The 16130-nt window shown below is 33.6% G+C and overlaps 2 protein-coding genes across 3 annotated transcripts; one reads left to right on the plus strand and one right to left on the minus strand.

Annotated features, from left to right (window-relative positions):
* Positions 1-566: 566 nt before the first annotated feature.
* On the minus strand, positions 567-5652 carry LOC122581718 (SEC23-interacting protein-like). 2 transcript variants are annotated; one of them, XM_043753983.1, is made up of 7 exons: positions 5325-5652; positions 3488-3552; positions 3133-3380; positions 2253-2324; positions 2107-2169; positions 1507-1585; positions 567-866 (listed from the first exon to the last, which is right to left on the minus strand). In XM_043753983.1, the coding sequence occupies exons 1-6, from the start codon at positions 5417-5419 to the stop codon at positions 1541-1543; spliced, it is 588 nt and encodes a 195-aa protein (XP_043609918.1). In that variant the 5' UTR covers positions 5420-5652; the 3' UTR covers positions 567-866; positions 1507-1540. The 2 variants fall into 2 exon arrangements, with proteins under 2 accessions (XP_043609918.1, XP_043609917.1); XM_043753982.1 differs by lacking the exon at positions 567-866 and having other exon boundaries at positions 1348-1585.
* A 2623-nt stretch (positions 5653-8275) lies between these two features.
* On the plus strand, positions 8276-11170 carry LOC122583892. Its single transcript, XM_043756265.1, has 4 exons — positions 8276-8603; positions 10144-10233; positions 10321-10428; positions 10862-11170. Exons 1-4 carry the CDS (start codon positions 8309-8311, stop codon positions 10996-10998), a joined length of 630 nt encoding a protein of 209 aa, XP_043612200.1. The 5' UTR covers positions 8276-8308; the 3' UTR covers positions 10999-11170.
* The last annotated feature ends 4960 nt before the right edge of the window (positions 11171-16130 follow it).

Raw genomic sequence — 16130 nt, forward strand, 5'->3', positions numbered from 1 at the left:
AGGTTTTTAGGTGTTTTTTTGAGAGAGAAAAATTGAGGAAAAGGTGAAAAAGAGGTGTTATTGATAGTGAGTAAAGAAGAAATGTTTTAAGAGAGAAAAACTGATGTAATAATGAGAAAAAGATGAGAATGGAACTAAGGTTGAGAAAGACCTTATAGAGTTATTGTCGTCTTTGTTGAAATTTAAGCATCTAAATCAGTCGTTAGAGACAACTTTTAAATTTGTTAATAGAAGAATTTAAATAGATAATGTGAACTCGAATAAATACATTGATGTACTTTGATGAATAATAGATAATGGTCCAGTCTAGTTGATTTTTTTTTTTCTTCTTTAAATATTTATGCCAACTTTTAGACTTGAACCCGGGATGAATCATTTCAGTGATAGCAGCACCAGCCAACTGCTCAGTTTGGAGTTGATCTCTTTGAGGAAAAAAAATGTTGCAATTTTCATATCACATTCCCAAAATACAACCTTTGATAATTGGACCAATTCATGTGGTTTATGGAATTGAATCATTGAAATTCCAAGTATTGATTTGACTCGAAGTCATTACTAATGATGAGTGACAAAAAACACTAGTTAGCGCATATCATCTCATAGGAAAACCTACTACATAGTAATATCAACACAATATTAATTTGAAAGACCCATACATAATAAGCTATCTGTTTAACTTTTCCAAACATTTGAAACAGGAAAAGTGGCAGATGGAAGAAAATTTTTAATCCAATATTCTCTAAGACAGGCTCGAGATCAGACACTTCAATTGGCTTAGTTGTAATTTGAGCGGGGGAAATTAAGGATAATCCACATTCAGGTACCTTTGATGGGTCGATGCTTGGATACAGCTGCTGGATTAACTCCTTCATAACATTGTTCAAGTATGTTAATACATACGAGTACTAACTGAAGTATAAAGTAAACACTACTAGATAAGATTCATCCCAGACAACATTTCATGCGGTAATCAATTGATGGTGCAAACATATATAAGCTTTTATTGATTATTCAAGTTTGTTCTAGTCGAGGCTTTATCTAGTTTGAGTTCAAATACCAAGTTAAACTTTTGAGTTATAAACAAATTATGTTTAAAGGTTTTGAGCTTACAAGGATTTGAAGTGTTCAGTCGAGCACTTCTTCCGTCTTAAATCTAACTTAAGTTCATTTGTTAAATCAAGCTTAACAACTGAATATGGTTTCTTAAGAATACTTTTATAGCTAATTGAAATCACTAAGGCCAAGCTCAAGCCTGTATGATGAACACTCATCAAACTATAGAATTGAGTTCAAGCTTGTAGCTTGTGACAGCAAGTTTGCAGCTCCATTCTTAACGAATAAACAAGATGAAGCCATAAAAGGATATAAACTTGAAGTAGTCAAACACAATAACCACTAGGAAAGCAGATTTCTAAACAAAGCCTACCGAGGTTGTGGATTAACATGAATAAAAAACTTTATAGCAGCAAATTCAGTATCGTTACACAGCTCAGAATAGACTTTTACCAGTTCAAAATGTGAACATGCTTGTTTATGCAGCTCACACCTTCGATTCCAATGCCAAAAGAATCTTCTTTCTCGGACCCTACAGAAAAGTCCTTTAAACAGTTAGAGAAAGAAACGACAGAGAGATACAATTGATGATTCAACACCTAAGAGCATCATATGGCTTCAATTCAGTAAAATGATCCATGAATATCCTATTCTCGAATAACTTGCACCTAAGAAAGCCTATTGTGCTCACTAGGTATTATAACAGTAAAAAATGCAACAAAATATCAAATTTAAACAAGCTTCAGATAGAACAATTCGCTCGGCCCTGAATACAAACTAGACACCTAAAAATGTCCCTTTCAACCCACACACAGATGACTTGTCACCCACCTGCCCAGTGCCCACCCATAAACCTCCTAGTTTCGTGAAACTTTGAGTGCTCTATGTGCTGATGTACTATGTTTTGTTCTCCATTTTGTTATTTTGTACCTTTACTAACATCATCTATTAATACTTATACAGTACTATAGCATGCAGAATGAATGAATAAGAAGTTTGAGGTAAATGCTGCAGTAGTGGAACCGCCAGGAGTCATGTAAAATGTAAACTAACCATTGGGATTCCTATAGCCTTCAGATCATCATCAGTCATGTGTAGAAGTGCAGTCATATCAACCTGAGAGAGAAAATGTGTAACAGCTCAATACAAGTTATAAACGCCAAAGTAGAGAGGAAATGATTATGCAAGGTGTCTCATACTTCCTCTGCTTGAAATGTAATCGAATACTTCTCAAGACCCAGTGCCTGTAAGAAACTGTCCACTGTTTCAGTCTGCATAGAAGACATAATGTTAAAAAAAGACCGACGTTGTAGCAAAAAAAAAAAAAAAACTATATACTAAAAAATGGGTAGATAATAGGAAGAATAGAATAATAGATAGTCCCGAGTCGGGTCTTGTTTCGGTTTCAAGAAGCTAAACTCTCAACAAGAAGTATAGATGAGGGCTAAAATCTAAGTGGCTATATTTAAACCATATATTATATTTTTAAACAGGTCAAAAATATAAAAATAGCTAAAAACGAAACAGGTCAAAATAGTAGCCAAACGGAAAACGGTTCAAAGGCTTCAGAGAGTATAACAGGCCAAAAGTCGCTTAAAACTTTTTTTAACACATAGAACATCATAAATACATGGGAAAAATCTATAGTTTGTGAAAACATATATTTGAAACTCTACTTTATAAATACAATTATACCATTTGGTAAAAAGTGTTTCATATCAACCCAGCCTGACATAACCCGTGCCAAAAGTTTTCAATTTGACATACCCATTCTTCACCTCTTAACTAAACGATTATCTCAACCCAAATGAAGGTTTGAGCCAACGGCAATCTGGTAAAAAAGCACCGCTATAATGTCATGAACTTTACCAAGTTGCACTATTACCATGTATAGAGCAAAGATAACATTTAAAAACAAATAACACTTAATTGTACATATCTATTAGTGTAAGTGTCAGAGAAACAAAAAGAGCTTTTATAGTACTAGAATCCACTCAATCAGAAACAGAGTTCAGCAATTTCAATGAAAATTGAAAAGTAGAGACTTTTTTATAAAATGAGAAGTAGCCGGTAGCTTACCTTTCTTTTCTTAGAAACAGTGCTATTAACTTTTTTAGTCTCTACTACATGAGGTTCAGCTACAGCACTTCTCCTAGCAGGTTTACTGTTCTCTGCTACTGGCTTTGGCTTTGCTGGAGCAGATACTTCTGGCTGCGAATGGGATATACCGGATAGCTTTTCACGGAGATCTCTTACACCTCCTGACAAAGATCCAATACTCTTCTTCTGGAGTTTCAAACGTAGATCACGGGCACCAACTCTGCGATCTAAGAAAGTGCAAAAGACATACCAAGTACATTTACCACGGAGGTGAGCATTCAATTATGCTTTACAAAAATGAATGTAAATTCAAGCATAATAATCTGACTCATACTTGATACTTGTGGATCAGGTTTTTCATAAAGATCGTGTTCCCATTTGTCATCACCTTGCCTTTGCCTGCAGCAAGAAAGTAACGGGTTCACATAAAATAAACTTTTAAGCACTAATCTCCACTTACAGTAACAAATAGTGAAGCTCACATAACAAGGGTGTAATCATTTGAACCACCAACTGACCAAAGTCATATGCATATATAAATGTGATGATAGCAAATTGTAAGAATTAGCTCTAACTTCTAAATCTATTAAACAGCTGAGACTCACGGAGATAACAGTGGCTGAGAAACTTATAAAGGTTACATATGTATACAAGTAAACATAGTTGTCAAAAGCGAGCGCTTCATGCGCCTAGGGACAAAAAGCAGTTGAGGCCCGACAATGTTGGTGGTTCAGTTGACGGGATTATGGGAAAGGAAACCAACTTCAAGAGAACAAAAGAAAGGAAACTGGTCTTAAGGGATATAGAAACCTATAAAAGAAAGAAAACCGGTTTTAAGAAATATAGAAACCTATTTTTTTTATCTGGTTTCGTATGGGGGAGGTTTCTACGTGAAAACCGGTCTCCATAGGGGATTTCTATTATATTTAGGGCTATAGAAACCTGTCTATATCCTCTATCTGAAAACCAGTTTCCGTAGGGGCTGCTTATCGTTTTTTCAGTAGTGTATGTATGTTTTCTTCTACTGTATTTTATATTTTTCTTCAACATAAACTACCTTCTTAAACTGAATTCTTTTCAATTTTGAATAATTTAATTTGAAGTTTTTTGTTTTCAAATTCTGAACAATTTGTTTGAACTTTTATATAACACCCAAAATCATGAAAGTACAAGTAGTGTAGCGGAGAACTATACTATATCATATATGAGACAGGCCCCATATATGTAAGCATTAGCACAATATCTATCTCAAACAAGTAAAAGATTGCAGCAACTCAAAGGATTCTAAGTCAATCTACACCAACATTTTAGTTACAGAAAATGAACTGTTTTAAAGTACAAAGATTATGCCAACCAAAACCCACAAGGCCTTCATCCACGTTGGGCGATGCTAGAAATAACATTCATAAGTTTGTCGTCTGCTAGTGTCAAACGGAAGCACGAGCAGCGGAGTAGCCTACTTAAATTATACAAATGTAGATGAAAGAAAATGTTTGTACTTTGTTACTCTATTATAATCATGTTTTCTAAACCAACCTAGTTTCTAACAACATACTATTAAGACCCACTTTCATCGAAAGAGCATTACGTCATGCACTTAGAAAGCCATACCTTTCTTTAAGGGCTCAAGTTCCACAAATCCAGCTCATTCTACATTTCTACAGCTCTCACTACAAACCTAGCTCAACAATAATTAACCATTCACGCTCACTCTTACTCTTTCCAAAGCCCACTATCCGCCTCTAAATCTAACCAAACACGTAGTCAGGTACATCCATGAAATGCTTCATCCACCCTACTAACACAATACCATTACAAAAAGTCGTCTCGTACTCTCGCCTAATCACCTCTATACACGGTTTATGTCAGACACGCTTATACAGGTCGGCATATATTAATCATCGCCCTGACGGAAAAAACGCCAAAATATCAATTGGGGGTGTTTGGAAATTAGCTAATTTTCCGGGCTTAACTTATCGACTTATTAAAGTTTCAAAAGGCGAATGCTTTTATTTCCCCAGCTTACGAACTTATCGACTTGAGCTTAAATAACTAATAAACCCTATAAAAAAAATTTCAAAAAAAAAAAAAAACGAAATACCTAATTATACTAGAAGGGAATAACACTCAGAAATGCAAATAAAGAATATATAGAAAATAAAAAGAAATACCTTTTTCCGGTGAGTTGTCGACGGCGGCCGGAAGAATCTACTCCGCCGTTAAGACGGTCTTTAATAGAATTCGTATCCACACGATCTGCATACATAATTATATATGTGTGTGTTTTTATGATAAAACCCTAACCCTAATTCCCCCTTTTTCTTCTTTTTTTTTAGTTTTTAATAATGTTATGAGAGTGAGTAAAATTAAGGTTGAAATTTGGGGGAAAAGAGTAAAGAGTTTGGGGATCCGAATAAATAAAGGGAGTTTTATTCGGGTAGAAGTGTTTGATGTGTTTCAGTTCGGGTTTCCTGCCCTCTTTGTTTATAGGTTTAGGGCGATTTTATTTTGTTAGTATTAAGTATCTCAATAAATAATGTCATCTCACCCAAGTCTCTATGTAAGACTTCAAGTCTCTCTATAGTTTTTCGTCAAACAAGGTATTGAAGGTGAGGTAGACTTTCTAATGCGAATTTAAATAATGTAAGTTTGATCTCTTGTTACAAACAATTCATTTACATCTTTCAAAAAAATATTAATTAACAGTTATTTTTATTTATTAAATTTAAAAAAAACATAAAATTTGACTAATGTATTAAATTCTTAAATATTAGATATATTAAGTAAAAAAGAACTAACCTTTACTTTAAGGGGAAGCAGCTTGGGTTGGGTCCGAATCAAATTAAACCAAGTTAAGTTATATGTTTGCCCGTTTGAGCTAAACTTGAGTTTAGTATCTTTGGCATACTAAAGTCAAAGCTTAAAATTTAACTACAATCTCTTTTGGGGAAAGGTTGGATGCAGCAAGCTGCATCATGCGGTTGATATTTTTACCATGAAAATCATGGGGCATTTTTGTAATAGATCAATCATTTAATTGTATGTGTGTGTGATTGCAGCCATGGAAGCTGTAGTCAACAACATATTCGATTTCCCCATCTCTTTTATTACTTAGTAACAAATAAATAGATAATTTTCACTTTACTCTCTCTCTCTTTCTCTCTCTCTCTCTATATATATAACACTTGATAATATTTATGAATTGTATTCTTTATGTTTTATTGAAACCAATGTAGAATTAAGGATTAGCAAAAACCAAACAAGAAAAACCAAAAATTAAAAAGGAGAAAATGAAATGTCAAAATTTGAAAACTTAACAAAACCAAAAATGAACATATAGGTTTGGGTTTCAGTTTCATATACCAATAAGCGAAACAAAATTATACCGAATCAAACCATATATAGCTCAACTTATTTTATATTTACATCCTTTTATATTTAAATCTATTAAATATTTATAAGTTATTAATTGAATAAAATCCAAATTTAATACATATGCCAAAGCCTATAAATAATCCGAGTGGTTGAGTCCCGTTACAATGGGTAAAGAGTCCCGTTACAATGGGTAAAAAGTTTAGTTATGTTCTTCAAAGAAAAAACAAATTCTTACAATATTAAAATTAAATAAATAACTAATGACTTTAATGTTTTTTAAACAGTAAATAACGAGTCAATGTAAGATGGTGTTTATTTAAAAACTTGAGTAAATTACACTTTTTGTCTCTGAAATTGGCATGTTTTGCACTTTTCATCCCTAAAGTGAAAAAATTACAATTTTGACCTTAAAGTTGACAGATTTTTGCAATTGACGTCCTTCGCCAAACGGCGTTAAGTTTTAGTCGTTAATGTTAGCACGTGAGGGACTGAAAGTGCAAAAAGTGACATATTCAGGAATGAAAAATAAATTTTACTTTTCTGTTGTCATGATCTTCATCTTCTCCGGCTAACTTTCACCGGACTACTCAACAACTCGCTAGAAAATCGCCGGAAAACTTAAAATGCCGATATCTCACTCGTTTCTTCGAATTAGACCACAAAACTACCACCAAACTTCTCAAAGTTAATTTTCGCACGAATCTTAACCAAATTTTTTTGAGAGGATTCATTTTTCATTGTGCATTAATGAATCAACTTTAGCTTGAGTATGGTCAGGTCAAGTTTTTTAGCTCGAGGTTTAGTTTGGTGCATCTCTCGGTCGAAGTGTTTGTCTTGTAGGTGGTTTTGTAACTTTGTGTTGATAACAACACAAACAGGGGTGGTATTGTATTTATCTCCATACTAAATACTACATGTTAAAGATAATTGAAGATGAGATGTGAATTTATGATCTATTTTATGTTTGTTTCAGTCAATAATTCTTATGTTTTGAACAGTTAGTATATAGTATTTAGCTTATATGAAACAGAGTGTCAACCATTTTTTTTTCAAACGGCAAAAGAGTGTCAACCATTTAATTGCTTCTTATAAAATTATATACAAAATCTAGCAATCAATGAAAATAAACCCTCTCAAAAAAATTTCGTTAAGATTCGTACGGAAATTAATTTTGAGAAGTTTGGTGGTGGTTTCGTGGTCTAATTCAAAGAAACGGGTGAGATATCGGCATTTTAATTTTTCATGTGAATTTTTCGGCGAGTTGTCGAGTTTTCCAACGAAAGTTAGCCGGAGAAGATGAAGATGATGACTACAGAAAAGTAAGTTTCATTTTTCGTCCCTGAACATGTCACTTTGTGCACTTTCAGTCTCTCACGTGTTTTGCATGTGAGGACATTAACGGCTAAAACTTAACACCGTTTTGCGAAGAATGTCAATTGCAAAAATCTGTCAACTTTAAGGTCAAAATTGTAATTTTTTCACTTTAGGGATGAAAGATGCAAAACGTGCCAACTTCAATAACGAAAAGTGTAATTTACTCTAAAAACTTAATAAATAAGACGTGAGTTAAATAAAAAAAACTTAATCCACTAAATAATTAAAAATATTTGTTTTTTTTAAGTTAATAAACAAAAAATAACTGCATATTAATAAATTCTAACGATTAAAAAAAAAAAAACAGGCCCAAGACTTATTACCCCTATATAAACAACCAACCTTCAATTCTTTTCAAGACCGTTCCAGAACACCTTCGAAGTCTCAAAAACAGAACCAAAAAACCATGTCCGGCACCAAAACACTAAAACTATACTGTCCATCCTTATCAAAGGCAGTTCAGCTGGTGGCGCGTGATGATCAGAAACTTGACCTGGGGGCCATAGCAAGAACTTTCGGGCTGGACCCAAATACATTGAAGCTAAACGGTCACTTTATAAGTAGAGGTGTTGATCTTATTGCGAATTCAGTAACATGGAAATCTTTGATCTCTTTCTTTTCATCACGTGGTCTTTCTACTGGAACTAGTGGCTCTGGTGCTCTTGTTGTTGATGGAAAGTTATCGAAACCCGGTTCGAAAAGTAAGCTTTCATTATTTAAATTTGAGTTTGTAGTTGATAGTTTTTATAAGTTAGAACTTAGAAGCTTTATATTACTCGTATTATTTTGTTTGCAAATTTATTTTATTTTAAAGCTTAGGAAAAAGTTGTACTTTCATATATCAAAAGCCCACCCATTTTATGACAAGTGTACAACTATTTAATGCACTTTAACGAAACTCTTACGGCTTTGTTTAGCAATAAATGTTTATTGCTCTAAAGTTTATTGTCTAGAAATAAATGTCTCTATTAAGACATTTAGTTTCCAAAACAATCTTATTTTCGTAAAAAACATAACATAACATACTATCAAGACGGATAAGAACGTGGTTTTGGTAACAATTGGCTCAACATGGACACAAATTGAAGTGTTAATTACACAGTCTAGAAAAGTACGATGGCCCGAAAAGAACAAAAAAAAAAGTCAATGATCCGAAAGGGACAAAAAAAACATACAACATTAACAACAATACCTAGTGTCACTAGGAGTGACAATTTCTAACATGACCTACAACACAATATGAATACAGCACGACATGGATATAATGGGGTTGGGCTAAACGGGTTGTGTCATAAATGGGTCAACACAACTAACACATTTTATATATGGGCTGGGTTTAGGTTGACTTTCGAAACCCATTTACATTTTACAACCCACCAATCCGTTTAAACGTTTCGAAAACGGTAACAATCTAAGGTTTTCTTATATTTCTCCTCCAACCTTTAATGTGTAGCTTCAAGATTTTTTTGTTTGTTTGTAGTCATGATATTTACCATGCGCATTCAAAATACTGAGACTTTCTAGTTAAATTTTATATCATGTAACTTACTTGATATGGGTTGTAACCTTTTTACGGGTGGTTAGGGTTTGACGGATTGTTAAATGGGTTGAGTTTGGGTTGAGATATATAAACACCCCCCCCCCCAAAATTTGTCTACGTGCAACCCGTCAACCCAAACTCGACATGACGACATAATTATCGCCCCTACTGGTGTGTAGGATATGAGGGGTGTGTGATGTAGACAATTGTATCCCTATTCAGAGTTTAGAGACTGCTTTTAGAAAGACATCCAACTATGAATATGCATAATATGAATAGTTTTATACCTTCATAGATCAAGTTTAACGTTCTTGTTTTGCTAACGTAGGAGTATATGATAAACTAAAGTAGGCAGGCAAAATCAGTGAGAGCTTAAGAAAGGTGTTACTGAGGTGCTTATATTATGTTCAAAACTAAAAGTAAGGGAGGTGATATACTTATAGATACACCAAGTTGTTAGTATATACACCAAAGAATCACTATGTTATTGGGTTATGCCATGGAAAAAAGTAATTATTAGGTCCTTGGGTTTGAGATACTAGACTCTCATCTAGCTTTCAAGTAATGATTGAGGTGCTGTATGATGTTTCTTATCCAATTCGAGAAATTAAGATTTACATGTCCACTAGACTTAACGAATTGATGAGTACAGTAATAAGGGTCACGATGCAGTTTTCTTAATTTATTTTGTGATTTTCCAGGAGCACACAATTCAGTAAATAGGATTCCAGAAGACAGACCTCAGCTTGAGGAGTCAAATTTGAGCAAGAAAACGAAATTTAAAGATTGTGGTAGCATACTTGATTCATACATCTCTTTCTCATTTTCTGTTGATATCTTAGATTAGTTTAACCGAGGCTATATGGTTATAATTGTAGATGCTGATAGGGGAAGTGGTGTGCGCTTCAAAAGTATTCCCTTTAGATTGAAGAGAAAGCAGGAAGATGAGATCTCTTCTATGAAAAGGTTGAAACTTGACGAACCAGGTATAGTCCTGATCCTGAAGCATTCCTAGATAATATTTATTTAACCCCTTTTACTTATGAAGTGGTTGATTTATGTCCAAAACCTTGGTAATAATGGAAACGGTGTAATTAACTTGTCAAACATGACCCAAGATGTATTTCTAATGTATGCGCCTCCTTAAACTACTTTATTTAGTATTAGAAATAATATAGTAATGGCATTCTGTAATCACACTTACCAAACTTATTACTTATATAACTTAAATATAAAACTAAGCTTGTAGTGGTTCTGATCGACCTGAATCTCATTTCCCCCTGTACCATAAGTTACTCGATTTGACCTGTTATTCAACCCTTCTGACCCGTATATCTGACCACCTCCAAGTGTTCAAAATTAGGTATCTTGCTGTTTGTTGGTTTGTTTCCTAAGGCCTTTGTTGATACTGATGTTCAGATATACAAGTAAGAGAACATGCCGGTTCTGAAACCCTCTCCAAAATACGATTCAGATGCAATTTTCTCGGTGTAAATATGAAGCGAATGAGAGAGGACGAGATTGATCTACCTGCTTCTTGCAAGAAATGCAGATAGCATCATGACATAAACTGTAAGTAGATGACATTGAAACTAGGGAACCTGCTATTTTCTGCCCACGTTGGCAATTTTTAGAACTTGTGCTATGTGTTGTTGTAGTTGTACCATATATACTGAATACTTGCACTCTGTTCTGATATATCCATTTCTCCTTGGGCAAGCCACTTTTTATCAACTCTTTCTGATTTTTCAGCCATAGCTTAATTTCACTTTTAGTGAGACGTTTATAATGTAATTAACAGTAAGCAATATACACAAATGTGTTAGTCCTGTATTAGAGTACTAGAGATAGAATAGTCCACTAGTCTTAATCATCGTTAACGTGAGATTAAACTGTTTCCAGTCCTCCTGGTGTAACACACTGATGGTTTTAAACCGACTTTGTAGAGATGTTTGGTAATTAGACCAGCTTGAGTTAAGGACACTTCTATGCCGTTTGTGGCAACGGAGAATCTCTACATCTCACCTCCACCATACCCTTTGGCAGGGATTGGTTAATGTTGTTGTTGTTGTTGTTCCGTTCTTTCCTATGATATAGACTGGATGGTAAATTGTTTTTTGTCCAATTCGTCTTGTGTTGCTTGAGACTTGGTTTAAAGACTGGATATCTAAAGATGGTTACTGAATTTTAACATATCTGAAGCATATATTATGAGCCTCTTTAGAATGCACTCATGATGTCCCGCACACCTGTGATGAGGTAATGAGTGAAAGAAAAGGATTCGACTAAAAAGGAAACAGTTAGTTTAATGGAATGGAAGTCATCTAAAGCGCATTGAAAGGTATAAAAGCCTCATAGACCGTTTCATCAGAATATTATTGTAACGATATCATATGAAGTTTAAACATCATGGTTAAAATTTGAATTTGGCAGATTACTAGTTAGCTCAATCTGTGTTGATCTGCACTTAGTTTGGCCTGTTACAGTATTACCTAACCCATGTCACAATTACATTTTGTGTTTCACATTTTTTTTTCACTACTTTGGCGTACGTAAGACTACAAGTCTATTTCTGATCATGTTTTCTAGCAAGTCAAAATCTGATTAGAATTGCTTCCATCCTCAACTGATCAGACCGAAAGAGCATCCTTTTCATGCTTAGCTTGCCATTCGCCGTCTTTGATTGGATGGAATTTATGATGTATTTATTGAAGCTTAACTGCTTATATGGATTGTGATTTACATCTAATAGAATATTGGCCTATGGTGTATGTCATTATTCAAAATTAACATAAGTTCAAGGGTATAAACAAATAAGTTGTGACCGTTACAGAACATAATTATGGAATTATTAAATGGGAATGATGAATATAAAATGCAGTAAATGTCATGTTGGACATGAGAATTTACACACATGTCATGTCATGGTTTGACATGTGTATCTACGGATTCGATTTTCATCTCATACAAAGGTCGGAAGGTAGGTAGGACCTGAAAGTAACTTTTCTACTTAAATATGGGTAAGGGTTTGTGTACATTTTAACATTCCTCATCTATCGTCGAAGGATGAAGACTCAAAGTCCGTAAAAGATAGCAGTGAGCAGTTCCTTTTAATTCATTTCCTTGTAATTTTATAAATATTCACTATGTAAGTCAAAAGTTGGGGAACTCATGACTCGGACTCGACTCGGCGAGAAGGGGTTTCAGGAGTTTTTGGAGAATCGGACTCAACTCGGTAAGAACTCGGATTGGAATTTTATATACAAACATAAGTATTTTTTAAATTATATGTAATAAAACTCTAAAAATATATTCTAAACTTCAAATTTAAACATAATTGTTCAAAAACATTAATATAATTATTCAAACTGGAAAATTACACGTTAGATTAGTTGACAGATTCACGCTTCATCATCATTATGTCCGTATCAAGTTTAGGAAAGTCGTGACTCGGATTCGACTCGGCGAAGTCGGGAGTCTGGAATTTATTTTGGATACTCGGCCGACTTGAAAGAGTTTTACACCTTGTATGTAAGACATACCCGGTTAGCTTAATTCAAGTGGAACTCCACATTGTATAATGAGCTAATATATCATTCGAAATACGTCTTCTTGAAAAGAAAAATACAAGTATAAATAAACGCCTGCATTCAATTGTCTTTGTTGTAAATTGTATACCCGGTTGTCTTTGTTGTAAATTGTATACCCGATTAATTTAAGCCTTACGACAAAGCTCTATTATTTGCCACATGAGAATTTCATGAATTCATTAAATACCTTTGTTTCCTTTGCTTTAAGTAATGCGTGTATTCAGCAACAACCAGAAGCCTTTTACACATTATTATAAGTGGATAAAGCTGATATATTTAAGATCGTGACTACTGACTGGTGCATCAATTTACAGAATGAATAAAGTAAATGTGTCATTTTTTTTAATCGTATTTGTTTAACTTTGAAGCCATTTTCATCTCATATCTATATTTTTATAATTTCCATTCATAAGAAATAGATTAGTTAAAACTTCCTATGTGTCTATTTACGAATCCTAGCTACAAGATATAAAGAAATGTAAATAAATATTACGATCGCAAATTAGTCCATCGTTTATTAAATTTTTAGTTGATATATATGTTACATTAATAAGTATTTCTGCCCAAGCACCAAGTTACTATCTTATTTGTTACATCATCAACATTTGTATCACGTCATCCATTTATAAGCTTAAAATATATCAGTTAATCAACTATTTGATTGTTTGATTTAATATTATGCCACCATTATATCTAGGGATAGATGCCTCGAAATGCAGTCAACTAATGCTCAAAAGTTATTGTGTGCACGAACTTTAGGTCAGCTTTATTGTAATCAGGAAACTTGTTCAATAGTCCTATAGCATGTAAAAGTGACCGGGCCAAAAGTTAGTCGGTCACCACTTTCACGTTGACCCGTTGACTGCTTACGTGACATGCACACAATAACTTTTTAGGATTAGTTTATGCACACAATAAAAAAACCGATTATTTTTTTTCAAACTCGCCGGAAACTGCAAATACTCGCCGGAAAATTTAAAAATCCGATTAAACCTTCGTTTCTTCGAATTAGACCATGAAATTCGCACCAAAATACTTAAAAATCAGACGCGAACAAACCCGCATCAAAAGATAAACCGATTGAGACTCGCCGGAAAATTCACCAACTCGCCGGAAAAATTAAATCATCATAACTTTGTTGTTTCTTCGAGTTTTGACTTGAAACCAACACCAAACTGCTCAAAATTGACGTCCGCACAAATCCTAACTCAAAACAATCTCGATCAGATCTCAACAACACATCTTCATGGCAGATGGTGTGGGCAGTGGGTGAGGTGCTCTGTTTGGTGGTGGTGATGGTGTTCTTGGCGGGTTGAGTAGGGCTGCAAAAGGCAAGGAGTGAAGGTGGAGGAGTTGGCCGGTGAAGGAAATGTAGTGGTGATGGCCGAAGGTGTTGTCCGATGGGGGTGGTGGTTTGTTCGATGGGGTGATTTTTGGTTGGACGGGAGGAGCTGTCATAAAGGGAAGTGAAAAAGCAAATATATATCAAATTAAAAATAAATAAGTTTAATGTGAATTAACCGGTCCCACATAGCCATAATCCCGTTTTATGTTTACAATAAACATAATTTCAAGTTTCTAGAACATAATAAAGTTGGACCTAAAGTTCGTGTACACAATAACTTTTGAGCATTAGTTAGCTGCATTCCGGGACACTTATCTCTTATATCTAAATATTACTCGTAATCTAGAACTTAATCTCTCATCAATAAGACACTTTGGTGAACGCATAACTCATTATATTGATTAGAAAAAGAACTACGACACCTGTTTTATTGCACACTTCAAATAAAATATTGAACAATTAGGTAAAGAATAGCTAAATCAGATTTGTGAAGATATTTAATAGTGATAATATAATTCTACCTAGCTTAAAGTATTCTCATTAACCAAATAAAGATATATGATTATCTACATTTTCCTTTCTTCATACTTCAACTTCAACGAGTCATGTATTATCGACATAAAGTTATAAGACCTTTTCTTTTTCATACCTAATTTGAAGCTTATATTATAGTTAGGGTTAAGTGCGCCGGAATTTAAGTAACTATGCCTGAAAAATTATAGTGTGTATGAACTCAAGTAAACCTCTATTGTATGCACAAAACTTAGTAAAAATGTTCAAATCATGTAACTTTTTGTGATCGACCAATCAAAACATTACACGTGACATGTTAAAAAAAATATATCTTGCACGTGGCAGCTCATATGGGCTGTCACGTATACAATGTTACATGATTTGAACATTTTTAATAAGTTTGCGCATACAATAAAGATTTATTAGAGTTCGTGCACACTATATTTTTCAGACATAGTTAATTATATTCTGGTGCACTAAACCCTTGTAGTTACTGGTTAATACTTTTGATCTAGCTAGTAAATATAAAAACGTGCCAAATGATTGAATAGCGAAGTAACGAATAAAAGAATTTTCTGGATGAGTGGATGACATCTACATTTTATATCTTGATAATGATTACTTGAATATATTCATTTTGACAATGTACAAGGTATTTTATGTTATTTTTTAGAAGGTATTCATGACAAACTTTTTAACAAAACTTCATCCAAATTAACAATTTATGTGTAACATCAATGCATTTTTAATAATAAAAATCGTCGACGTATCTTTCTTAAATAATATTAATAATTTTAATATCATACGGAGTATCAATGTATAATATGAAAGCAATCAAATATTCATGATAAATAAATGGAAATAGTTTATACAATTGTACTGCAAATTTCTGGATATGAAAAAGTTAGCACCCATACAAAGCATCCTTCTTTTTGCCTTCGTTTGAAAAATAAACGTCATTGAATATAGTTTTATCTTTGTTATACCAACCACACACATTTTCATCGGCATGAAGATATTGTATAAAGATTCACATTGGCTTTATTGAAATGTAGATTTTAAATATATATTTATATATTTTAGCATTCGGTTGAAACTTACCGATAAAGATTTTCATGTTGAGAGAACACTAGTTGCCGTCTATCATTGTCCGTTTAATATTCGGTTTTACTTATATATTTTGAAAAATGTTAAATGTAATCTTAAGGACTGTACTTAGCATGCAAAAAAGAATTATACT

Source organism: Erigeron canadensis, chromosome 9 (assembly GCF_010389155.1).
Source record: "Erigeron canadensis isolate Cc75 chromosome 9, C_canadensis_v1, whole genome shotgun sequence".
NCBI classification, from domain to species: domain Eukaryota; kingdom Viridiplantae; phylum Streptophyta; class Magnoliopsida; order Asterales; family Asteraceae; genus Erigeron; species Erigeron canadensis.

Excerpts from the sequence above, each read along its gene's own strand:
- LOC122581718 (XM_043753983.1), bottom strand. The coding sequence starts at position 5,419 with ATGTATGCAGATCGTGTGGATACGAATTCTATTAAAGACCGTCTTAAC. Across the intron at positions 2,325-3,132 it reads CTGTTTCTAAGAAAAGAAAG|ACTGAAACAGTGGACAGTTT; the intron begins GTAAGCTACCGG and ends TCTTCTATGCAG. Across the intron at positions 1,586-2,106 it reads AGGCTATAGGAATCCCAATG|GGTCCGAGAAAGAAGATTCT; the intron begins GTTAGTTTACAT and ends ACTTTTCTGTAG.
- LOC122583892 (XM_043756265.1), top strand. The coding sequence starts at position 8,309 with ATGTCCGGCACCAAAACACTAAAACTATACTGTCCATCCTTATCAAAG. Across the intron at positions 8,604-10,143 it reads ATCGAAACCCGGTTCGAAAA|GAGCACACAATTCAGTAAAT; the intron begins GTAAGCTTTCAT and ends GTGATTTTCCAG. Across the intron at positions 10,429-10,861 it reads GTTGAAACTTGACGAACCAG|ATATACAAGTAAGAGAACAT; the intron begins GTATAGTCCTGA and ends ACTGATGTTCAG.